This window comes from Diadema antillarum, unplaced genomic scaffold (assembly GCF_040938485.1).
Source record: "Diadema antillarum isolate AM-2024a unplaced genomic scaffold, OU_Dant_1.0 seq00001427_RagTag, whole genome shotgun sequence".
NCBI lineage: Eukaryota > Metazoa > Echinodermata > Echinoidea > Diadematoida > Diadematidae > Diadema > Diadema antillarum.
This window is the reverse complement of record NW_027272179.1, coordinates 71,286-96,974: the sequence shown is the minus strand read 5'-3', so window position 1 is coordinate 96,974 and position 25,689 is coordinate 71,286. Positions and strand designations below refer to the sequence as shown.

General features: G+C 39.8%; 1 protein-coding gene across 1 annotated transcript; it reads left to right on the top strand.

Moving 5' to 3' along the window:
- On the top strand, positions 1-23,716 carry LOC139709356 (sperm-specific sodium:proton exchanger-like). The gene is given in 21 exon segments (XM_071621314.1): positions 1-229; positions 3,424-3,653; positions 4,952-5,117; positions 5,733-5,854; positions 6,456-6,727; positions 8,340-8,483; positions 9,195-9,445; positions 10,556-10,743; positions 11,689-11,829; positions 12,604-12,762; positions 13,529-13,798; positions 14,756-14,947; positions 15,611-15,812; positions 17,335-17,483; positions 18,116-18,241; positions 19,393-19,491; positions 20,194-20,367; positions 20,592-20,729; positions 21,544-21,660; positions 22,571-22,765; positions 23,285-23,716. Coding segments are annotated over 21 exon segments (3,996 nt in total).
- Positions 23,717-25,689: the final 1,973 nt, after the last annotated feature.

Here is a 25,689-nt window from a genome sequence, read left to right as displayed (position 1 = left end):
ATGCGGCCACCCGAGTTGCTAAATATCTTATCGGCGGCCACAGCGGTCGCTGCTTTCATGGTCCCCAGCGCTTCGGCTGGCGGTGGGTATGCTCCCCTGGTAGATGAGGACGATACGGCTACGGCGATGGACGGACTAACCACCCATCACTCTGAAGAATCCCACGATTCCCCGCACATACATGCGCCGAAAGTGGTCGTTTTCATCTTTGGATGCTGTCTCTTGGGAGGTTAGGAACTACTGTGAATAATTCCTCTTATGCCCTGTTAAGTTCTTGATTGGTTTGTTTTGTTTACGTTAATTATTATTAATATGCCTAGAAACCTTTCTAGACGAATCTATATAACTTTTATGAATTTCCATGGCGTGACTCTGTGGCGACTTGGATTAATTCAATTGACACCGTGTTGTCTAACAGTTAGAAAGATCAGGTCTGCATAACATCCATTCTGGACAATTCTAGGTCAACTTGTCAGTGGAGGGAGCAGACGGGACTAGCTCTGTATAGTGTATAGTGTCCCCCCCCCCCCCCCCCCCAAAAAACAACAAAAAAAAAACAAAAAAAAAAAAACAACAACAACAACAACAACAACAACTTACAATGGGACCCTCCGCAATGATATAACGGTTAGTGAATCAATCGAAATACAAATTCAGGGTATGAAACTATAACTCATTGCCCACATCTTACAGAAAAGCCCATTCGATTTGCTTCAGTGGTCAAAGAGAAATGAGGAATTTTGCAGAGGATGTCAAGAATCTCTTCCCTCCAACCACTATTCCAGAGTGGAACCTACTACCAGATAGTGTGAAAACGGCCCACAACCTTGACAAGTTTAAAGCAGATCTATTCAATATAGATGTATTTAGCATAACCCAAAAAGCTCACTTCAAGATTTAATTGTTGCTGCTGCAAATGACCTTGACCACTGTACCGTGATAGAACCAGAACCCCAAGTTCTGTCTATTGTATTCACACACAAAAGCATCGAAGTGCTAAACTTGGAAGAATCAGACTCATGACATGCTTTACAACTTTTCACATTTCTCTGTGACCGCTTAACTAAATTGAATGGGGTTTTCTGCAAAATAGAGCTAAGATGTTCGTAAATATTTTAAGACCCTGAAGTAGCATTTAGACAATTAATCATACTGGGTGTTATCAATGCGAAAATTTGATTGTATTTTTTTTTTTTTTTTTTTTTTAGATAGAGCTACTGTATATATTTCAGAACCTAAAAGGACTTGTCCCAGACTCGGACCAACTACTGTATAACTTCTAACCTATCAAGATGCAATGACTTGCCTACTGTTGCACTTAGGGTAGTCGTGTATTTAATGTCTGATCAGAGAATTTTATAAATTCTAGATTGCCTGTTGTCAATCATGGGTTTACACTCGGCCAGGCTTAATTTGCACAGCAACTTGATTTTTTTTACATTGTCAAAATGATCAATAAAAATATTGTCAAGCATTTAAGTGCATTAATTATATCAATATGTGTAGGCTAATTTGAAAAATTGTCAACACCAAAATGTTATCACTGATTGTTATTAATTTGATCAGTTGGCTTTTGTAATGTATCATCATCATGCGTTAAAAGAACGTACAGAGCTGTTTCTATTTGAGTATAAAAAGAAAGAATTTAACCACATGTGATTATGAAATGGGACATAAAAAATAGGCCTACTGTTTTACCACATTGAGACTAATTTAATTCCTCTAGTTAATTGCCTGTCTGAATTGGGACCTTTTGAATTTTTGAAAGGACTGATTAAAATGCCAGGCTCTGCAACCTTCAGCAAGTTTGTCTGCCCTCATCTTCATTAGATATGAAACTACTCAGAAATTCACTTAACTCTTTATGTGCCATGGTGGAAACCCCCTGTGTGCCACGTTATTCTGAGACACAAAGGAAGTCGTACTTCGAGAAAGAATTTTGTTTTTCCAATTTGTATAACTTCTACAAATTTCTGTTAAGGTGAGCATAATAGTAGGCAAAGTCAAAGAGGAATGCTAAGCTTTGTTTCGATATAAATTGTATGACGACTCTATTTTCAATTTTTCTTTTGAATGACCAGTTGCTACATTACTGTAAAGGCATGACTTTTGCACATAAAACCGTGATAGAAACTTCGAATATACGAGCAATGCTAGTTGGAAACATCGCTTGATAGTCGATCACCACATAGAATGCAAGCCGCATATGACAGGAACAAAAGCACGAGAAACGCTTTCATTGTGCCGCGGGATTAGCAGTAATTAGCGGTTTATCGATCGGTCTTGGCGGCTTTGTTTGTTGAGCAGAATATGCGAAGTTGGCACGCCGTCGACGTCGACTGAGTCGAACGTGCGAACGTGGCACATAAAGAGTTAAAGGGACCATCCCTCTTTTGAAGGGACTGTACAGTACTGGTTGAGGTGGGGATTCATGTTTTGAACATTCCTAAGTGAGATAATGAGAGACCTCTTATGAAATATGAAAGAGCATGTAATTTTAAGAAGGATTCAATGTTTATTTGATGAAAATTGGTTTCCAAATGGCTGAAAGATATCCAAAAAGGTGATAATAATAAAAGGCGACAGGCCACGCCTTTTATTAGGATCTCTTTGTTTGACCTCGTTTTTGGATATTCTCAGCCATTTAGAACTGACTTTCATTAAATAAAGTTTTGATACCCCTTAGAATTGCATGCTCTTTGACATCTCATAGAGTGGTTTCTGAATATCTCGCAAAACGTTAAAAGCTAAATCCTCACCTCAACCAGAACTGTACGCACCCTTTTAAATGCCTGTACTCCTCAATCTGCACACAAAATTTGATTGTGAACTGAGTTTGTCTCCTATAGTGTAGGCTGCAATATGTTCTCCAAAAGTCTTGCTTCATGTTATGCCTCAAATTCTTTTAGAATGTCACTCATTGCAAACATGCCTCATCAGGTGTTGAAAAGATCGGTTTGCGATTCCTTCCAGTAGCTGTAAATATTCACATTTAGACTTTGTGCTTTTATTACAAATGTTCAAGTCACATGATCGCACCCTGTTTTGCATCTTGCTACTAGTCTGTAGTTCACACTAAATGCACATTATACCTTAAAACCAGAAGAAAAAAAACTGTGGTATAAAACTTTTGCAAATTAGAGCCGATAACTTTTTTTTCCCTCATGAAACTTTTGCAAATTGCTGACCATGAAAAGATTACGAGTATACTACATGCACTGGATTGTGTAGGCAAAAACTTTTGTGTGCATTTAATCTTATTGAATTGTGGCTCTTCATGAAACTTGTAAATGTTTCATGCACACAAAAATTTCTGGTTTAACAGTATTTGATTTCTGCATTCAGCCTTGAAAGACTTCGTTATTTTCCTTCACCCTTCAATTCATTACTTCCCACCATCTCAACACGATACCTTTCCCGTAGCCATCAGCCGCTCGATCCTCAAGAAGGTGCCCATCCCTTACACCGTGGTGCTGCTGGTGCTCGGCGCCCTCCTTGGTTTCACCGCCTCCAATGTGCCGCTGGTGGAGCAGCACACCACGGACATCGCCCACATGGACCCCCACGTCCTGCTCCAGATCTTCCTCCCCATCCTCATCTTTGAGTCGGCCTTCGCCATGGACGTCCACACCTTCATGCGCTCCTTCCTGCAGGCAAGAGATGCTTTATGTGTGTACACACATACTTACTCATATCCATACACACATAATACTCTATATACACAAACACAAACACAAACACAAACACAAACACACATCACAGTTGCATATAAGTACACATTAACATGTTCACATGTATACACATGCACTACGCATACACTTAGTCAAGCATTATAAAATGGGTTCAAGAATGTAGCCAATAGGAAGCGCTGAAATGAGACACACCTCCTTCCTTTACTTCAGTACAATTGCACTGCCTGTAATCCTATGGTAGATTGCCGATCGTCTGTGCGCGCGGCGGCTCCTTTGATGAATTGCATGCATACGCGTACGCGCTGTCAATCCTGTAAACAACTTCTAGTTCGGGCTGCCGGCCGGCCGGCCTGTCTTCCCTTGTGCATAACATATGTGGCGTACGTACGTATACTGTACTACTACTATACGTACACTTTGTACAGTACAGTAGACCAAGCGTTATGGGACCGGACGCGTACATGGAGTCACTTTGAAGAGCAAATCCAACGATTTAGCAGGTTAATTCTCACGCCGTTTTCAGAGTATGTTGTCTAGTAGGCCTATATGAGGCCCATTATACTTATACTGTATGTGCGGGACTTCCGCGAGTGCGACGTGCGTAAAAGTTTGGGACAAACATCTTCGGACGTCTTGACCCACAAAGGTACGTGAAAAACGCTGAAAAATGATGTTAGTTTTCGAATTTTCGACCCATTTTATACAAAAACATAGATGCAGCACTCCCATGTACACAAACACATGTACTATTGTACTAGTACTTACGTGTTGACACACATTATTCTTACACATGCGCACACGCACACACACACAATGCACATACACAACCATGAACACTTACGTACACAGAAACATACGTTTTTAATATGCACCATTGGATGGTATGTATAACATGTATAAAGAAGAAAAAAGAACATTTTGCTGACTTGACCAGAACATGCTCAGCTCATTCAAAAATTTAAACAGATTTCATAGAAATATGAAATTTTAAAAAATGACAAATGAAGTAAGGCTACCACTTAATGATAGAAAAATAAAGAGCTTTTACAGTCTTGCTTTTTTATGCTAGAGTTTTATGTGATTATGTATGGTGTAATACTAATGCTTGTGCTTTAATCCGATGTATAATTTTTTTGTTAGATGCCTTATTGCATCAGCTAAAATCTATAGCATAATATAAAAGCAGTACTATTCAGGAGTGCTCCATTGTTTTTGACTAGACAGTTTGACCTTTCAACTTTGACCCGTGCCCTGTACAGGTCTGCATCTTGGCAGTTTTTGGTCTGGTCGTGGCTTCGGTCATGACCGCCATCCTGGCAATGTTCCTCTTCAACTACAACTGGAACTTCAGCGAGTCCATGATGTTCGGATCCATCATGAGTGCCACAGACCCCGTGGCAGTCGTTGCACTTCTCAAGGACCTGGGTGAGCCACCTTGACAAAATGCTTGCTGAGTCATGTCTCAAGACTGATATACTTTGCTATTTGCGTGTAATTTTGCATGTATATTCACCCACCAAAAAATGTTTAAAGATGGTGTAAAGGAGTCCACTCTTGAATCAGGTGGTCATTCTGTCAGGTTGTCAACTGGTCAGACAATTGAAAGCCTTGGGGAGCAAACTGCTTTCACAATTATGGGATGGTTGGGATAATCTGTGAATATTTGATTTGTAGTCAGCATGATGGCCTGTACATTGTAGGTGTAGATATACAAGACAAGCTTTTGACTCTTGTCAGACCAAACACAGAAGTGCAAAGCAGATCAGATATAATATTACGTGAAGGGTTTTTAGTGTGAATAGCTAAGAACCTTGGCACATAAAGGTTTAAGTGGACCAATCAAAAGTGCTAACAGATCATGTATCATTTCATGTAGATTTGCAACCTAGTCAACTGACTCAAAGTTGCAGAGAAGTGTAGTGTAACTTTTCCTTAACCCTATTCAAAACTACTCATGGACGTGCTGTTGACATCTAAAGTAACCAGGGTTGGCCTTTTGGTGATCAAGGAGTTAATGCTTGTTTTGTGTTCCTTGTACAGGTGCCTCAAAACAGCTAGGCACTATCATAGAAGGTGAATCCCTCCTCAATGACGGCTGCGCCATCGTACAATCTTCAATGTCTTCATGAAGATCGTCTTCTTCCCCCACCTGGCAAAGTCGGGTGAGATGTTTCAATTTTCTCTCTCATAAATAAATCTCAAAGAGTTCAAAATCCACAAAAAGTCACAGGTTAGGATTCTCTAAAATGTACCAGAAATATGTCATTTTGGTTGAGCAACTCAATTTTTTAAAACTTTTTCTTACCTGATAGAGAAGAGTAATCTTTTCTCTACCTACTATAAAATTTGGCAGCTTAAATCAAAGCCAAAATCAAGATATTAGTGTTTTTCTGGACCATTTTTTTTTTTCATTGATACTTCTGTGCAGCCTGCCTGAGTGACCCTAATCTTTAAATCTTCTTTTCTCCCATTGTTGTGAAACTGCACCTATTACCTCTTACCTCCTTCAATCCCTTTTTAAATGGGTTGAGGATGGTCATATTTTGATGAGTTATATTACTGTTCTTAAGCTTAGAGCTTACTCGTTTCAACTATTAGAAAAGTGGAAATTCATTTTGGCCCCTTTTCTTGTGGGTTTTGAGCTGGGTGGTGACATACAAAACTATCAAAGATTGCACAGTTTTGTAGATGGACGTATGCATATGTGGTATTAGAATTGATCAGGATAAGTTTAATATATATTTTGGTTTGTTTCCCAAACAGCGGGTGAGAACGCCCCTATACTTCCTACAAGTTGCCATCGGCGGGCCCCTCTTTGGCTTCGGCATGGCCAAGATCACCGTCTTCTGGCTATCGCACATCTTCAACGACGCCCTGGTCGAGATCACCATCACCCTGGCCGCCACCTACCTCACCTACTACATTGGCGACGTCTGGCTCGGCGTCTCCGGCGTCCTGGCCGTCGTCGTGCTGGGACTCATCGTGAACGCGGAGAAAACGTCCATCAGCCCTGAAGTGGAGGTCTTTCTTCACAGGTGGGTGAGGTCCTCCAATCCTTCGTGGTTGGTGATGCGGCAGCCTAGATTGTGCAGTCCAGTGTTGAAAAAGAAGCACTCATCTGCTCTTAACAAAACAACATCCCTCTTGAAATATCAGAACTGTGCTTCTTACCCAGGAATAATTTTCCAACTTGAATTATATGAGCAATTTCAGCTGATAAATATTCTAAGTGGTATCCTGTACACCTCTATAGGAGAAAACTGCTACACAGTGGTTTAAGAAATGCAAAGCAAATTGCGATGCGATACCAGGAAAATTATTCCCTTTAACTTCAAGGTGTTCACTTAACAGTTATGCTTTAAATAGGCAATGTGTGATTTTGTATCACTATTACCCTGTTTGCCTATTCAAACTCTGGCATGGGTGTCCAGAGGCATGAAAATCGTAAATTGTATTTTTTGCTTGAGGAGGGACCGTGTCATTTGACTTTGTTTTAATGCTTTGTGTATCTAAAGGTTGATGACTTTTCTTGTCCCTTTTGTATAATTGTGACTATCATCACTTGCACTGAGGAAAATAAATCACATTAATCACATTTTATAGAATGTTAGATATAAAAGCTTCTAAGCACTTTACACACAATGCAGTAAAATGTACTCTCTCTTAAAGGGAACACAAACCCAAAGAGCAATGTGGATTAAAAGCAGTAACAGTAGTAGAACACATCAGTGAAAGTTTGAGGAAAATCGGACAATCGATGCAAATGTTATGAATTTTTATTAAAAGTTTTGGTGTTGGAACCGCTGGATGAGGAGACTACTAGAGGTTATGACGTATGAGAGGACCACAATATAAAGAAAAAATAAAAGGAATTCCACAAAAATTCACTTTTCTAGCAAAATGAAAGAGTTCTTGACTAACCGCTATCAGAAAGCAGGGGGAACAAGTGCTACCCCTAACATATGTCAGTATCAAGTTAATGGAATGTGTAATTTTCATGAAAAATGAATTTTTATTGAATTCCCTTTTTTATTTTCTTTATATTGTAGTCCACTCATACGTCATAACCTCTAGTAGTCTCCTTACCCAGCAGTTTGCAACACCAAAACTTTAAAAATTCATAACTTTTGCATCGATTGCCCGATTTTCCTCAAATTTTCACTGATGTGTTCTACTAATATTACTGCTTTCACTCAATCCACATTGCTCTTTGGGTTTACTTTCCCTTTAAAATCAACAGCAATAAATTTGATAATACAATATTACAATACAATAAACATGTAAGTAAATTAGAATGCAGTCTTGAAAATGCTTTAACAACATGAACAAGAATAGAGAAAATTCGAATAACTTACTGCAGATAACTTTAACCCGTTGAGGGCGAGTCCCGAGTATACTCGGGCAGGTGTCTGTGGAAAATGTGAGTTGTAGCAAAATCAGCCCATCCTCAATGGGTTAAAGAGGGAAAAAAATAGTACCTTCCATGTTTTATGTCTTGGTTTAGTGAAACTTTCATCATTCTTTTTGCATGCTTTCACTCTGTTCTATAGAATATTAATACTCGAATGTAGAGTTAGGTCCCTCTTTCATTATCCATGGGATTTCAAGTATTGTAATTAGTCCGGTCTTTGGTTTTGTTTGCTGTAGATTCTGGGAGATGCTAGCCTATCTGGCCAACACTCTCATCTTCATGATGGTGGGTGTGGTCGTGACCCAGAAAGCTCTGGTCAGCGTGGAAAACATGGACTGGTTCTACCTGGTTGGACTCTACCTAGCAGTCAACATCATAAGGTGAGAGAGAGAGACAGAGAGACAGAGAGAGGAATGGGGGTGGTGGTTGCCATGGCAACATCACACAGTGCTGAAGTGAGGCAGTGGTGTGTATAAATCACTGTGATTGTTGATTTTCAGAGGTGCCTTCATGGATGGAAGTGAGACCAATGATACTGGTGTTTTGGAGCTTTGGGTTAATGCACCCGGTGGATGAACTTTCACAGACTTTCACGCACAGCCCATGAATAGCATTGGTGTATTAAAAGAGTGGGGATAAGGCAGAAATACCAGATTTTTCCCTCACAGAATGATTTTCTTCTCTAGTTTGTGAGAATTGGCATCTCTGGTAAGGAGATGAGAGTGAAAGATGATTGGTAGGAGAAAGTATTGGTGTGGAACCAGTATCATCACACTTCAGTTGTAAGTAGTGTATTGTTGATGTTTGATAGTTTATATTTATTGTCCACGTTTGTGAAAATGTGCTTTCAACCAGTATTTTACGAGAAATGGAACCATTTACTTCATTGAAAATCTTGCACACTGGATGCCCTAAATTATGTCTGTATCACAGGATAGCCTTAACAGTCGCTTTTATGACATATTTATCCAGAATGATGGCACAAAATTTTTCACAGTTCTCCAATTTGGAAGCTTATTATTATTATTATTATTATCATCATCATCATCATCATCACTTCCATTCCATATGTTTTGAAATGTCTGCACCAGGGGGCTCGTCATCAGCTTCTTCAGCCCGATCCTAGCCCGCATCGGCTACGGCCTGACCTGGCGCAACGCCGTGGTGATGACCTGGGGCGGCCTGCGGGGGGCCGTGGGCCTGGCCCTGGCCCTGGTCGTCGAGACCCTGGCCGGGGAGGGCGACGACATCGGCGACAAATTCCTCTTCCACACGGCTGGCATCGTCGTGCTCACCCTCATCATCAACGCCACCACCATCCAGTCGCTCCTCGGGATGCTGGGTGAGCATCCTTTTTAACCCTTGCATGCTCTGAGTGCCGAATTGCACAGAAAAACCCCGTAGTGTTTTACACACTGTCTGAAGTCCCTGGCACAGAAAGGGTTAAATACCAAAAGCAGACATTAAACCCGTGACAAAAGTTTTGCAAACGAGAAAATATTAAAAGCTACCATACAAAGTGGGCCCCTACAGTACTGTTAAATTGTCCTCATCTCATCACTAACATTTCCGTGGGAATCTCAACCGCAAGGAAGGTCCTACCCAGGCACAATGTTTCTCTCCACAGCCTTTCAAGGATTTTGGTGAATATTTTTCTTACTTTTCATTTCAGGTGCTGAATAAGTGACACCCCCCCCCCCCCCCCCCCCCCCCCCAAAAAAAAAAAAAAAAAAAAGAAGAAGAAGAAAAAAGAAAAAGAAAAAGAAAAACAAATTACAAAAAATTGTTCTCACGAATGTAGCACCACTGTGTTGCTTCTGATCAACGAGATGCCATTAAAATTCTAAGGAGCCTGGTATTCTTACCTGAATAAGTGATAATTTTACCCATTTAGCTGTGTAGGCCCACCGATACATTGTCCTGTTTTTGCTTTGTACAAGTCATGGAAGTTAGAGATGAATTGCAATTAGGAAAGTTGTAAACCAATCTGTGAGTTTTATTGGTGGTGATTTCATGCTGGCACAATAGCACTTACAAGTAAATCAAACCCCTGTTCTATCTAGTCAAATAAATTTTAGACCAAATTTAATATAACTGTCTTAAAGCTACAGATCAGAGAAGATTTGTCCTTTGTCTAGAAGTCACTAATTGGCCAGAATTTTCTCTAATTTAAAATCTTTTCCTTATGTGATACCATGAGGATTTATTTATTATTAGTTTTTTTTTTTACTAATTAGCAACCCCCAATTATGCTGAAGATGAAAAATACATGGGTATGAGCGTGGCATTAGATATTACGTGCATGTTATTGATTGAAGTTAACCCGTTAAGGACGGACTAATTTTGCTGTAACACACATTTCCCAAAGACACCTGCTCGAGTATTCTTGGGGCTTGTCTTTAATGGGTTAAGATAGTCTGGAACTCCTGACTCTTTTTCTACATTTGCTCAGGCATGAGTGACATCTCCATACCGAAACGGCTTGCCATGGCTGGCGCTGTGCGGCGAATTCAGGACGGACAGAAGCGCACATTCAACATGCTCAAGTCGGACCGCTTCCTGGCGGACGCTGACTGGGACATCGCAGAGAATGTCTGCCACATCAGTGACCCGTACAGCAGCAAGAAGGACGATGATGATGTAATATTTCTTTCTTTTTTTGTCGTTGTTTGTTGGCAAATGATATTGAAGGATCGAGGCATGGATTAACTGCGGTACTGTATTAGTATGCTCTTTTTATGATTATTAATGACAGTGGAAGAAGTAAAATTAATAATAGAAGTATTACTAATGGTGATGAAAATAATGATGATTATGATGAAACCATTGATAATGATAATGATGATATCAGCAACAACAATATTCAAAGATTATCAATGTGATAATAGTAGTAACAATATTATTAATGATCATGTATTGATAATAATTATGTCAATAGTAATGACATTCATTATAGAAGTAACCAGATAGTGATAAAACTTTATATTGGAAGTGGGAATTTGCAATCAATTCGGATAATAGGTGATAATATTCTGATTCAGTCATTGTAAATACACAATGCAGATCTAATACGGTCTGTGCTGAATTTATAAAACATTTAATGCATGTAGACTCAATTGATGAATGAGTAGATTGGATTAAATTCAAAATGCACCAAGATGAGGACTTTTGTGAAGTTTTATGGTCGTCTCCTTTTTCTTCCCCTGCTTGTATGACTTCTTCTCCTCCATCTTCTTCTTTTTCATCTTCTTCTTTTTCTCTTTCTTTTCATCCTTCATCTTCTCCTCCACCTCCTTCTTTGTCTTCTCCTTCTTCATCTTTTCTTCTTCTTCTCCTCCTTCATCGTTTCTTCTTCATCTTCCTCTTCTTCCTCCTCTTCTTCTTCTTCTCCTCCATCTTTTTTTCTTCCTCTTCTTCTTCTTCCTCTTCTTCTTCCTTTTACAATTCTTCTTCTTCTTCCTCCTCTTCTTCTTCTTCTTCCTCTTCTTCTTCTTCTTCTTCTTCCTCTTCTTCTTCTTCCTCTTCTTCTTCTTCCTCTTCTTCTTCATCATCATCGTCGTCGTCATCAAACTGTCGCAGGAGGAGGAGGTCATGGACCAGCTGGTGATGTCGGAGAGGAAGAGCATGTGTCCAGGCTGCCGGTCCATGGTGCCCAACGAGCCCACCCACAAGGAGTTCGCCGACATGATGGAGGAGTCGCGTCTCCGCATGCTCAAGGCCGAAAAGGTTGCGATCACAAATCCAAATCCATATCTCAAGACTTAAATGCTTGAAGGCTGGATGTTTGTTCTTGTTAATGTTTCAGTTTGTAATTTTTTCGCGTTTATTGTCCCCTCACATATTTAGTTTCATCATTGCATTGTTTGTCGTGAGCTTATTTGTAGTTCTTAACTTTTGAACAAAGGTCTGACTTCAGAACCGATAACTTCATGCAGTGTTGGAACATAGTGATGAAATAATTTGTATTTTGTAGTTTTCATCCTGCAATTAATATGAAAGTAACCTGAGTTCTCATATCCTATTAAATATTTTCACCATAAAACTTTTCTTTGAATTCAATGATTAAGATTCATATATATATTACTTTGTGAATGCTCGCCTTATGAAAGACTGATGTATGCACAACTTAACTATCTATATTATAGAATTTTCATACCTATGATCTCAACACATTATTAGTTCAGTGGTGTATCTGCTCTATTCTTGTTCTCAGAGAGCTATAATATGTTATTTTTTCCAAGGTTTATAAGATGTGCATTTCTTACGTTTATCACTATCAAATAGACCTTTTTTAATCTTCTCTCTCTCTCTCTCTCTCTTTCATCATCTTTTGCATGTATATCTCCCTCTCTCTCTCCTTCTCTCTTTGCTCCTGCATTTATACTTTCTTTTATGCCTTTTGATCTGTTTGTACCTAATGTTATTATTTGTTTTTTTAATCTGTCAAACCAGTCTCATTTATGCTCTCTTTTCTTCTCATCTGCTGCACCAACTCCGCAGGTCAGCTACTGGAAACAGTTTGAGCACGGCATGCTGGCCCGTGAGGCCGTGCGCCTCCTGGTCCAACACGCCGAAGTGGCGGCCGACGGCAAAGACCAGTTCATCATGGTCAGTGAGCTGAAAAAGTCATGGCAGATCCGAGGCATCTACCCTTGGCTGGTGAGCTCATGCGCAAACTTAAAAAGGGGAAAGTCAATCCTGATATTATGTTGCTTTGTATAAAAAGAGAAAAATCAGAGGAGTAAGTTAATGAAAATTTTTTGGGAAAAAAATTGGTCAAAAAAAGAAAAAGAAATTGTGACCTGTTAAAGGGATTGTATAGTTTTGGTTGAGACCTAATTTCAGGTTTCTAACAATTTTTGGTGAGATCATTAGAAACCTCACATGAAATGTGAAAGTGCATGTAATTCTAAGAGGAATTCAATGCTTATTTGATGAAAATTGGTTTTGAAATTGCTGAGATATCCAAAACGGAGCGATCTGAATAAAAGGTGGGACCCACCTTTTGCAAATTCGGCTATGTAGCTTACTCATAAGGACATATTTCACCATGTTGACTTGTGTGCAAGCAAACAGTACAGTCACCCTTCACAAACTCAGAATCAAAGCCCATATTATGAGAAACCTTTTGGTGAACTATAACCTGTGTGCTAACTCGTATTTCCAACCTTCACGAATGTGTAGTAAAATGCTCCTTCTCCATTGTTCTAAAGTTGACTAGAAGTACAATGTAGGTCTTGCAGAAGAGAGCTAGGAGAAGTTTTCGAATGATTTTGTTTGTAAAAGTAAGACCAAAATGCAGTAGGAACAATAGATTCCAAACTCATTTTTAACCTTCTGGCTGTAAGGCAGTATGGAATCGATGTGGAAAGATATTGACTCCAAATTATTGTTGCATTAACATCTGTTTGTTTCCACATATAAGAAACGCAAACTGGAGGACCTCATCAGCGAGCGCAAGACGGCGGCGATCCCGATGCCGAAGAACCGCTTCGCCAAGCTCATGTACCGCCTTGCCCACACCACGGGCTTCGAGGTCACCATCAACTTCGCCATCTTCCTCAACATCATCCCCATCATCATGGAGTTCTCGTACCCCGACAAGGAGTCGGCCGCCTACCTCCGCATCCTCCCCTACCTCCGCTACTCCAACTTTGTCTTCTTCGCCATCTACGTCCTTGAGGCCATCATCAAGGTGAGTGGGTGGGGCCCAATGATCTTTGTAGGAAGTGACTAGATATCTTAAAGGCCAATCGCTTTGAAGCCACCGTGCCACCATCTTGCCATGCATATTGCTCATTCACTTGTATACACAGCTTGTGACATTGCATCAGCTTGGTGACAGTCTCAGCTGGAAAGTGTGTGCAAATCCCCATAGAGTGTGCCTGGTAAGATGGTGGCATGGCAGCTTCACTTGTCAGTACAACATGAATGGGCCAATGAGATATCCAGATATACCTTATAGAGATCAGTGGTCAAGGCCCATCTCAATCAGTGCAGTTGTGGCTGTATGCCTTGATAATGGTGATACTTATTCCACACATCACTGTATATCTCTGCATGTCTGCCTTGCTGAAGAAACAAAATGAAGATTTATGGGTATTTTCGAGAATACATGTATGTGAGATATGAATGATTTGTGTTTATGTGGGCATGAATGCAGGTCAATTCACATTAATTAATAGATAATCTATTGTGTGAAATCTAGTACTGTGAGAAATGTATGTGGTGTGCCTTTTTACCACTGGAAACAGGTTAAAGAATAAAAGATTCATACTCTTTTCTTTTTCCATCTCTTTCTTTTTATCTCTTCATCTATCTATCTATTCATCTGTCTATTTATTTCTATTTTCTTGTGTTTCATTTTCTCTCAGTCTTTTGAACATAAGAATATGTACCCCTTATCATAACCGTATTGTACCCTGTATCGTGTAGATCTATGATCCATCTGTCTATCTTTCAAGTAAGCTGTCAGGTTCGTATCTGTATGCTATGCAAACATTCATATTCCTTGATTCTGTCGACTTGCCTTTCTATCTGCATTTATTTTCATTTTCTTCTCTTGTTGGTATTTGTTATTTGTCTGTTTCTCTACGGATTCTTTCATGTACGTACTTTATATACCAATATCATCCTGTGGTCTACCTTGTAGATCATTGGTCTGCGGCGATACTACGTCGTCAGCCACTGGAACAAGTTTGATGCCTTCATCCTCCTCCTCTCCCTCGTCGACATCCTGATCGCCGAGACGCTGGTGACGAGGTTCAACTTCAACGTGTCTGCCCTGAAGATGGTCAAACTCTTCCGGCTCATGCGCGGCCTCAGGATGCTCAGGCTCACCAAGGTGCAGATTTTTAGAAATAGAAAATGATAAATAGATATAAAGGAACTAATGAATGAAAGAATAAATGAGTAGATTGATGGCTGGATGTGAATAGATGATGGATGGATGAATGGAAGGATTGATGGGAAGAGTTGAATTCTGTGACTGATGGATTTATAGCTTTATTGATGGATGGATGGATTGATGGGTAGATGGATGGATAGCTACATGGATGGATAGATGGATGGAAGTATGAATGGATAGTTTGATTGTTAGATGGATGGATGGAATGACCTCCTCTTGTTCCCCCTTGTCCTCCCTTCATTGAATAAAATAACCTCCTTTCTCCTTTTGAGTATAATAACCCTTTCGCCTGTCTTCCGAAATAATTTACACACATAGGTGTTCTGCCTTTCTAAACCTCTGTAAATTTGGTTCACAAAAAAAAAACAAAAAAACAAGACATTGTTTACCAATGAGGAGACATTTCAGCTTGTAAAAGAAATAGTATTCCCATTCATGTATTACTTTTTTTGTGGAATGAGTTTATTTGATCTAATAATTTCTGAATACATGCATCACAAAATATGAATGATGAAGGAATCATCGCCTCACTCGTTTGTAATATTTGACAGAATTCAACACGCTTGAATGCAATATCTTGACTTCGTTGTCCTCTCTCAGGTCATGATCCCGCGACTCATCGGCGTGGTCAACGGCCGCATCAACCGCCAGCTCAGCCTGGGCTACGACGTCGGGAAGGGCTTCATCATCGGCGAGGAAGAAGTGAGCAAGCTCATCGACCACATGGTGGACAACAAGAAGATCCTGAGGGAGCTCAAGCACATTTCAGACACGGGACGACTTCAGGTCATCAAGGAACTTGGTAAGTCTTTTAGTGGAGCTTAGCAACTTTGATCTTTCATTAGAGCTGAGTGTAAGTTTCGATCTGAATATAAGTTCATCGAGGAATTTGGTGAGTCTTTCAGTAAAGTTGATCAATTTAAGCTCTCGGTTTATCAGAGTGTGAGTTCATCAAGCAACTTGGTGAGTCTTGCAGTGAAGTTGATAAATTTTGGTACTCAGTTGAGTCGAGTATGAGTTCAGCAAGGAGGATGATGAGTCTTGCAGTGGATGTTAACAAGTTTGGTGTCTCGGTTGAGCTGAGTATGCGTTCCTCAAAGAGCTTGGTGAGTCTTTCAATTAAGTTCATAAGTTTGGGTTCTCGGTTTAGCCAAGTATGAGTTCACTAAGTAGCATGATGAATCTTGTAGTGGAGTATAACAAGTTTTGTGTCTTGGTTGAGCTGAGTATGAGTTCATTAAGGAGTTTGGTGAGTCTTTCAAAAAAGTTGATAAATTTTGGTCCTCGATTTATCCGAGTATGAGATCATCAAGCAACTTGGTGAGTTGCAGTGAAGTTGATAAATTTTGGTTCTGATTTGAGTCAAGTATGAGTTCATCAAGCACTTTGGTGAATCTTCAGTGGAGTTAAAAAAGTTTGGTTTTTTGATAGAGGCGCATATGAGTTCATCAAGGAGCTTGATGAGTCTTGCAGTAATGTTGATAAATTTTGGTCCTGGGTTTATCAGAGTATGAGGTCATCAAGCAACTTGGTGAGTCTTGCAGTGAAGTCGATAAATTTGGGTTCTCATTTGAGTCGAGTATGAGTTCATCAAGTAGTTTGGTGAGTCTTCAGTGGAGTTCAAAAAGTTTGGTTTCTCGGTGCAGGCAAGTATGAGTTCAGCAAGGAGCTTGATGAGTTTTGCAGTGGAGTTTGGTGTCTGTTTTTTTCCTGCAGAGATGAACAAGTTTGATTTCATGGTAGAACTTTGAAACCCCCTCTATGAGAAGGTTGTTGAGATTTTTTGTTTTATATATGCATATTTGGTTTTTGTTCTGTTTTGTTTTTGCTAAGGTAACAGAGATATAATCCGGAGAGCAGCCCAAGTTTCTGTCTAGAAATAGGTTTGTAAGATGACTTTCACAAGCCTTTTGATTTGGCCGAGAAAATTGAAAGACAAGTTCTCAAATGTGCCATCATGTTTCCTCATGTTCCTCATCCCTATTCTTTCTCATGTTTACTCTTGTACGTTGAACCAGTACTGACAGGGTAAAGCTTCCATTTATTATCCATCACACTCATCCTTTCTCGTCCTCTGTATATTCTCCATCAACTCTCCTCCTGTTCCTCCTCCTCTTCCTCCTCCTCTTTCTCCTTCTTCTCTTTATATTTCTCCTCCTCTTTTTCCTCTTCTTCACCTCCTCTTTATCTTTCTCATTGCTTCCTCCTCCTTTCTTTGTATCTTCACCATCAATTCTTCTCCTCCTCCTCCTCCTACTTCTCCTCTTCCTTTTCCTCTTCCTCCTCCTCCTCCTCCTCCTTCCCCTTTGTCACCATGACTACAGGTCTGCTCCAGAGAGACCATCCAGGCATCGCGGTGTCGGTGAAGACTCGCCAGGCGATCCGCACCATCCTCAACCACTCTCGGGAGACCATCCACGAACTTCAGGGAGCTGGCCTCCTGGACGAGATGGAGGCGCACAAGCTGGAGAAGGTTGGCAAAATATGATACCAATGATTGACTCATGTTCGCACATTTACGTAAGCATCCGTATCTATGTATAAATGGTATGTGTTGATATGTGCGGAGTGACTGTATGTGTGTGCGACATTGTATATAAAGTCATATACTTAGTTTATTCATCCCTTATTCTGTATATTCATTCATCTCTCTGTGCTTTCATTTCATAGAAGTTATGCAATTCATTCATTTCTTCTTTATGTTGATTTCTGTGCAATGTAAGTATTTCCTTGTGTGTATAATGCATTCATTCTTCTTCACTGCAAAAGACAATGACATGTATATTTACTTCAGAACTACTGGTTATGGTATATAGGGTCATTCATACTCATTTTCAGTGTCCAGTCAGAAACATGTTCAACTCTTCAATCCCCTTCAGCGGTTTCCTTGGGGGTAATACCTCTTAGCTCATAAAGGCCTCCTTTATTTCAATTAAGTCATGAAGAGAAATACACTCTTTTACTGAAAACTGAAGTATTCATCATTGCAACTACAGAGCAAAGGCCCTGCCATGTTCTGACATCCACATGCCTACACTTTTGAACATCCTCTCTTTTCCTTTCAGATTTTTGAGATAATAAAGATGTCTTCTGATTTCCCTCCAGATGGTTGAGGTGAAGATGAAGCGGCTGATGAATGCTCCTTCCAGCATTCCACCTCCGCCCCCGGAGAACCTCCTGAAGAACGTGTCCTGGCTGAGTGGCGACACCAAACTCATCAACTTCATCAAGGTATAGATAGATAGATAGGTAGATGGATAGATAGATAGATAGATACGGTTAGATGGATAGATAGATAGAGAGATAGAGAGATAGATAGCTAGATAGATAGATAGATAGATAGAAAGAGGGAGATAGGGAGATAGATAGCTAGATAGATAGATAGAAAGAGAGAGATAGAGAGATAGATAGATGGATGGATTGATAGGTAGATAGATAGATAGATGTTGGGCTACATAGAGGGATAGGTAGAGAAATGAATAGATACAGATGGAGTGAGTGATGGAAAGATAGATCGATAGATGGATATCTGTCCATCTATCTATTTATCAATTAATCTATCTTTCTATACATCACTATCTATCAATCTATCTTTATTGCTGTAAGAGGGATAGAGATGGAGGGAGCTTAAAGATGAAGATAGATACTAGTAGATAACATCAGATTTGTTGTTTGTATAGTGATATTTTAACACTTTGTATGAAAGCACTCTCTTTATAACAAGGTCTTTAGGACGGGCAGTTTTATTTCGTTACATTAATATTTTGTTATAGCTTAACAGTTAAGTACATAGGAATATATTGATGACAATTTGAGGACCTGAATTTTTGCTTCGAATTTTGTTATAACTTCATTTGTTATAACAGGAGTGTACTGTGTCTATGTTTTTTTTTCACAATTTCGCCTGTCAATTTCTATTGTATTTAGATTCTAACTTGTCCGACACAGCTTATGGGTAAGAAAATAAAAAGGGTCATCATTACAGAAGCGTTGATGATTCATAAAATGCTAATTTTAGTAGCAGTAAATCTAGTTGCTTTATGAATATTGATGGCAACAACAGTGATAAGAAAATCAAACATCGTTTATATAATGAAACTATAAATTGAATTGTGATTATGATGATTGTGTCAGTTGTATTGTCATTCTTCATTATACTGATAAGATGATGGTGATGATGCTGGTAGCAATTATGATAACTCACCATTATCATCAAAATGGTTATGATAGGGGAAAAAAAGGAGAAAATGTCAGGGAAATAAAGATTACAATGATACTCATGGATGCATGCTATCACCAACATCCTCTCTGCACTGTGTGAATTCTGCATATCTTTTTTTTTTTAAATTTTCATTTGTACACCTGCCACTGGTTCCCATCAGGCCAGAGCCAGCTTGCTACATTACGACTACGGCGATGTCATCGTCAGGGAGGGTGACCCCTCGGACGGGCTTTTCCTCATCGTATCAGGACTCGTTAAGGTAAAACTCGTGCTTAGATGGTCCGAGAACTGCTGCTTCACACTTTCATTTTTCTCAGGCGTATATTTAGAGTACTTCACAGACCACTAATTTTGTACCCTTTCAACGTTATTTCTTGTATAAATTTCTATTTCATTTTGCTACGTTCAATGATGGTTGGTCGAAGAACTGCTTGCATTACACTTTTACTTTTTTCAGGGGTATATCTAGAGCAAATCGCTGATGATTGATTTTATACCCTTTCACATTATTTCTTTGATTAAATTTCCGTAATGTCATTTTGCTATCTTCACTTTGCTCTGTTATGAAACAACTTGTGTAATAATGCAGACAGTTGTTATCGAGTTACACTGTATGTCGGTAAAAGGACGTAATTTACAGTACTCAAAGATCAAAAAAAAAAAAATGAAAAGATCTCAGTCTGCTCAGCTTAGCTTTGCTCAGCACTCCTACAAGGATGGTGCATGAAAACAGAAGTTTATTGCATGAATTACTAAATTGAATCGATACAACATGGCCCATCCCGATTTTACTGAGATGGTGCTGAAGGTGAACATGTAGCATTAGCAAGCTCTTCATGAAAATAGATCGCCGCCTTCTCTATCATCCCCAATATTTCTATCCTCACCAATCGTCATATTGCCTTTTTCGCTCTCTTCATCAAATAATCTACCTGGATCTCTACCCCCTGATTCAATCCAGCTCTTTGGTCGCAGCGCATTTCTAGACCACGACAACCCACGCTCATCTTTCAGCAACGAAGATGACGACCAGCCCTTTGAGGATTACCTGACCGTTGGCAACGTGATCGGTGAGATGGGGGTCCTAACCAACAAGCCCCGCAACGCCACTGTCATCTGTGAAACCACTGTCCAGGTACTTGAATACTCTGTGTCAAATGCAGATATACTGTCTCCTGAAAAGTGGTGATGAATTTTAAAAAATTCTATATTATTTTAGCATGAAAAATAATGAGAAACTATATTTTTGTGGTCTATTTCTTGTCTGTTTTTCCCATATATTTAGGCTAGTTCAATTCAAGCAGGGACACTTGTAAAAAGGCAATATCTATACTGTACTCTCTCCGTCCTCCCCTCCAGGTATATTTCATCACTGCTGAGGACATGCAAGTTGCCATAGATACCTTCACACTCCACCCATCTCTCGAATACCGTCTGTGGCGTGTCGTGGCCATCAGGATTGCAACCCCCCTGATCATGGCACAGATGACATACCAGGTCTGGAGTGAAAAATTGTTTGTTTCGATTTGTTTGTTTGTTTGTTTGTTTGTTTGTTTGTTTGTTTGTTTGTTTGTTTGTTTGTTTGGTTCCGCGGTCTCCTAGGAGGGTCATGTTGCATATATTTGAAAGCTCATTTCATACACTTCCATCACTTGATATAATCAGCACTAGCATCACTGCGAAAAGACAAAACTTAACCTTTTGCTAAAGATAATTTTTCAAAGATAGGAATATAACAAAATTCATGTATTGGAAAAGTGAACATTAATACAATTCAATAAATTTTGCATGCTCAGCCCATTTCAGTGAACATTGCTAGGATATAGATTTTCCAACTAAGATTAGTTCTGCGCATATTTTTATGATAGAAAGAAAAAAAGTTTTGTGTTCTTATTTTCACTCTAGCTTAGCAGAGAATGGAAACTAGCAAAATGTCGATACTGCAAAGTGTCTTATACTTACATTTTATATAATTTATGATTGTGAGAGTAAGTATGTGTGTATGCACATATGCATGCATGCATGTTAAATTTAATCAATATCCATCTATAAAGATTTGTCATTGGAGTCATATTGTCAACCATCTGGATTGCTATCCACAGACAGAGTCGGCATGAAAGATCTCCAACATTTGTCGTAAAGATGTCTTTTAGACTCTAGACTCTATTGAACTAGTCCCAGTGAGATCGCTGGAAAGCAAGGTGACTGTATTTTGTCATGTGTGAGCTTTTTTGGTTACATGCAAGATCCAATGTTATCATGTATAAATGTATTCGTCTCTATTGTTCTGTAAATTCTGAATTGAATGCAGGGCTGGACTCAGGAAAAAGTGAAGTTGCACTTAGAACGAGGCTACCTGGCTGATCTTCCAGAGATGCGCTACAGCTTTAACATCGACGCAACCATGGAAGACCTCATCCTTGTTAACGTGAGTTGACCTACATATCCAAAAGACGTCCAGTTTCCACAATATGTGAGCGAGTCCCTGCCTTCTCACACAAAGAATTGTGAAACAGCCTTTCACGAGCATTAGCATTTTTGCGAGTTTGATCCACAAGGCTTACTACCCTCTTCATACTGAAAATATATTCAGATCATCAGCCGAATTGCCGCCCAATTTAGTTATGTTATGTAAAAGTAAGAACTAACTTTCCAAACACTAAGTTTCTCAAGATACTTTCCTCGTGAGTTAACGATGATGTCCACTTCTGTCTCACACCAATATAGATGTACCGTATGTCCAAAAAAAAAAATTACAAGGGTACCCTCCGCAACGATAACTTCAATAATAGCGAATCAGTCCAAATACAATTTTAGGGTATGAAACTGTAACTCATTGCCCACATCTTACAGAAAACCATATTTGATTTGTGTCAGTGGTCAAAGAGAAATGAAGAATTTTGTAGAGAATGTCAGGAATCTCTTCCCTCCAAGTTCTGTCGATTGTGTTCACACATTAATTTGCAGTTCCAAGAGCATCCAGGTGCTAAACTTGGAAGAATCAGACTCATGACATGCTTTACAACAATCCACATTTTTTTTGTGACAGCCTAACCAAATTGAATGGGGTTTTCTGCAAAATAGAGCTAAGATGTTATATTTTAGTAGCATTAAGACAGTTTAATCATATCGGATGTTATCAGTGGGACATACTGTATTTGTAAAAGAGGGATGCTACTGCTCTCAACAAAATATTTTGTTTGATGAGAGTTCCCACTTGAAGGATTTGAACGCATTAATTACTAGAAGGGTATGAAGAGATACATGATGCAGTCGTGGCAAAGAAATAATCTAAAAGATTTGTTAACCTTCAAAACTATCTGCCATCTGGTTGCCAGGGCAACGCCATCAATGCGCACACCCGGGAGGAGATCAAGGGGCCGTGCATCATCCCACGCTCCGTGCACAAACTCAACTTCCAGCTGGACGCCGAAGCCGAGCCACGCCTCTTCGTGGTGCGCACCAGCGACTACAACGGGCCCATCGTCGACGGGGTGGTGTCACACAATGACCTCCACGGCGGGAGGTCAAAGGTGAGAGGTCGATCGCACATTTCATGTAATGTGTAATGACATCCTGTCAAACAGGAACTGTGGGGTTTGATTATTCCACATTCGGGGCCATCTCCAGAGAACCTTAAAGAGTAATTGGTGAGGAATGCATTGATATGCAAATTTCCTGGGACGAAAGCTCTTTGGTTTCTGAATAGAGAGTGTAAGAAAGGGAGAAATATCTTTTAGGGAAATAGCATACACATGACTGTATTTATTTTTTTGAAAGTCATTAGTGCGTTGTCTCTGTGTGAGGTGTTATTTTCCAGCCAAGAGCAGACGAGATTTCCTTTGAAGTTCAATGTGATTGTTTGCATAAAACTCACCGAGATTTTTCTTCTTCTTTCATTTGTCAGCTGAAAAATACTACAAGCTTTGAAAGTACATGTATGCAGATTTTACAGACAGAATACTATATTATCTACTGAAATGTAATATGATTGAAGTTAGGGGGAAAAAGTCATTGTTTAACACACTCTGCCGTAATTGTTTCCCATGCAGATCTCTATCACCAACATCTCCTCCAACATGTGCCTGAAACATGCCGCCGAGCTGCGGGTCCGAAACTCGCAGGTCCTCCTCGGCAGCAAGAGCAGCAAGAGCGCGGCGGCGCTGGCGCCGGAGACGAACCACAACGTCAGCAACCACAGTGTGGAGGTCGCCCTCAGTCCGGCTGAGGCGCCAATGGCCAGTCCCCTTCCTGCGCCGGCACCCGCTGCTGCCCCGCCACCCAAAAACTTCCTGCCGAACCTGGGGCTCTCGATGTCCGTGGGGCAAGCGAACGAGCCTGAGGAGATGCCGATGAGGTCCCCGCCCCGCACCCCTCTGGGCACCAGGCTGCCGCCCCTCGAGCCGCTCCGCACCGACCAGCGCCACAACGAACGACAAGAGGGAGAATCCACCACAGACTTCAAACCTATCGTCAACATTTAAGGAGTTCTAAAATCATGTCACAAACAACGACAAAATGCAGAAGGGAACACATGGAGATTGGTTGAGAAAATTGCAGTGTTACATTCTTACTAACTGCCAAACAAAACCATATTTCAATCATACAGTAAAAGAAGGCTTATCAGTGACTTGACAATTATCAAGACAACCTAACAAGTATATCCATGCAATGACTAGCCTGCTATCATGAAGCGGAGGCTGTTGCAAGAGACAATGCAAATCATCAAATTTGTTTTCAAACACAGATAACTTGCATAGAACAAACAGTGAGAACCATTTATGTAATGGGAAATGTAAGCCAGCAGATTTACGCACTTCAAATACATTTCCCCCAACACTTTGAAGAGGTAAAGACAACCTACAACATCTGACAATGCGAGGTAAAGAGTTGGAATGATATGGCTTTCTGGCTTTCTAATCAAATGACATTTCCTATAGATGTGGTATTTTGCTTTAAGGTGCAATACTTTCATATCACAGAATAATGCAATGAATGCTGCTACAACTGCTTTTTATATGTCAGAATATTTATATTTCTAGAAATAAATGTGGGTGAAAGATGAGCAATAAAGCAGAGAATTATTCATTGGTGTGATTTTATTGTTGATGTGTCATAATTAAATAAATGGCGTGGCCTGTTGGCTTATATTATTATAGCTTTTTTTATATCTCGGCCCTTTGAAAACCAATTTTCATCAAATAAACATTGAATCCTTAAAATTACATGCTCTTTCATATTTCATAAGAGGTTCTTCATTATCACACTTAGGAATGTTATAAACCTGAATCCACCCTCAACCAGTACTGTACAGTCCCCTTAACTAGTAAAAGTGCTTAGGAAGAAAAGAAAAGCTGTACGTGGTTCAATTTTCTTTCCCTATTTATGCACACCTAAGCATCTTGCTGTACAAAGTTGTATGTCATCCAGCTATATCATTACCATTTGAATAAAAATGAGGAAAGAAAATAGGATTCCATTGCCATCAGAATAGGAACCCAAGACTTTGAGATTTACCAGACTGGTTCTCTTACCGACTGAGCTATGGAAAAACTTAGTAGGGTGTACAGTATTTATCCCTGGAACAAATTGAATTTCATCGCCTGTGAAGTCAGAAGCTGTTATAAAGATGACATATAACATGACGGATAGAAATCAACTTGGGGTAATGTGAGGGATCACCGAAGTGGTGCAGCTTTTTGAATGTAGGCCTATTATAATGAATTCAATCAAATAGTGAAACTGACTAAAATATGCATGTACAGTGAAACCCCGTTATAACGAGTTCGGCTGTAACGAGGAACCGCTTTTAACGAGGTAATCGCGTCGGTCCCGTTTTCCTTTGCATGCAAACCTATGGCAGAACGAAGCGGTTATAACGAGATTCTGGATTTAACGAGGACAATTTCAGTGCATCATGATAAAGAAAAACATAAGCAATTTGATCGGATGTAACGAGATTCCATTTCTTGACTAAATTGTCGCTTTCGAACACGCGACAAACGAAACATTGAAAACCGAATTCACACTATCTACGTCTTTTTCCCGTTTTGCAGAGAACCGTTCCTTCCATTTTTTCTTCTAAACCACGCAATAAGACACAAGAATGCCTTCCGATGTTCCTACTGAATTATCAAACATAATCATTCGATTTTCTTTTTCGCGAGATACACGTGCGTGACGAGGCGAAAAAAAAAGATAACGCATTCAAAAACTTTTCATGTAGCGACATTTGTGGCAAAAAAGGACAATTAATGCGTGTGCAACTCATTATTATATCCTTTCCATTTTTAGTTCCGAATTCCAGTTCTTTTGCTGGTTAGCAAATATGAGTGTGTATGATTCAAGCCGAAATAATTAATGAAATCATCACGATCCCGCCGAGTGACAGTAGCGTAAAATTACTAAAAACTTTTGAATAATGCATGTTAACCTACTTAATCGGTGTTCAGAAAAA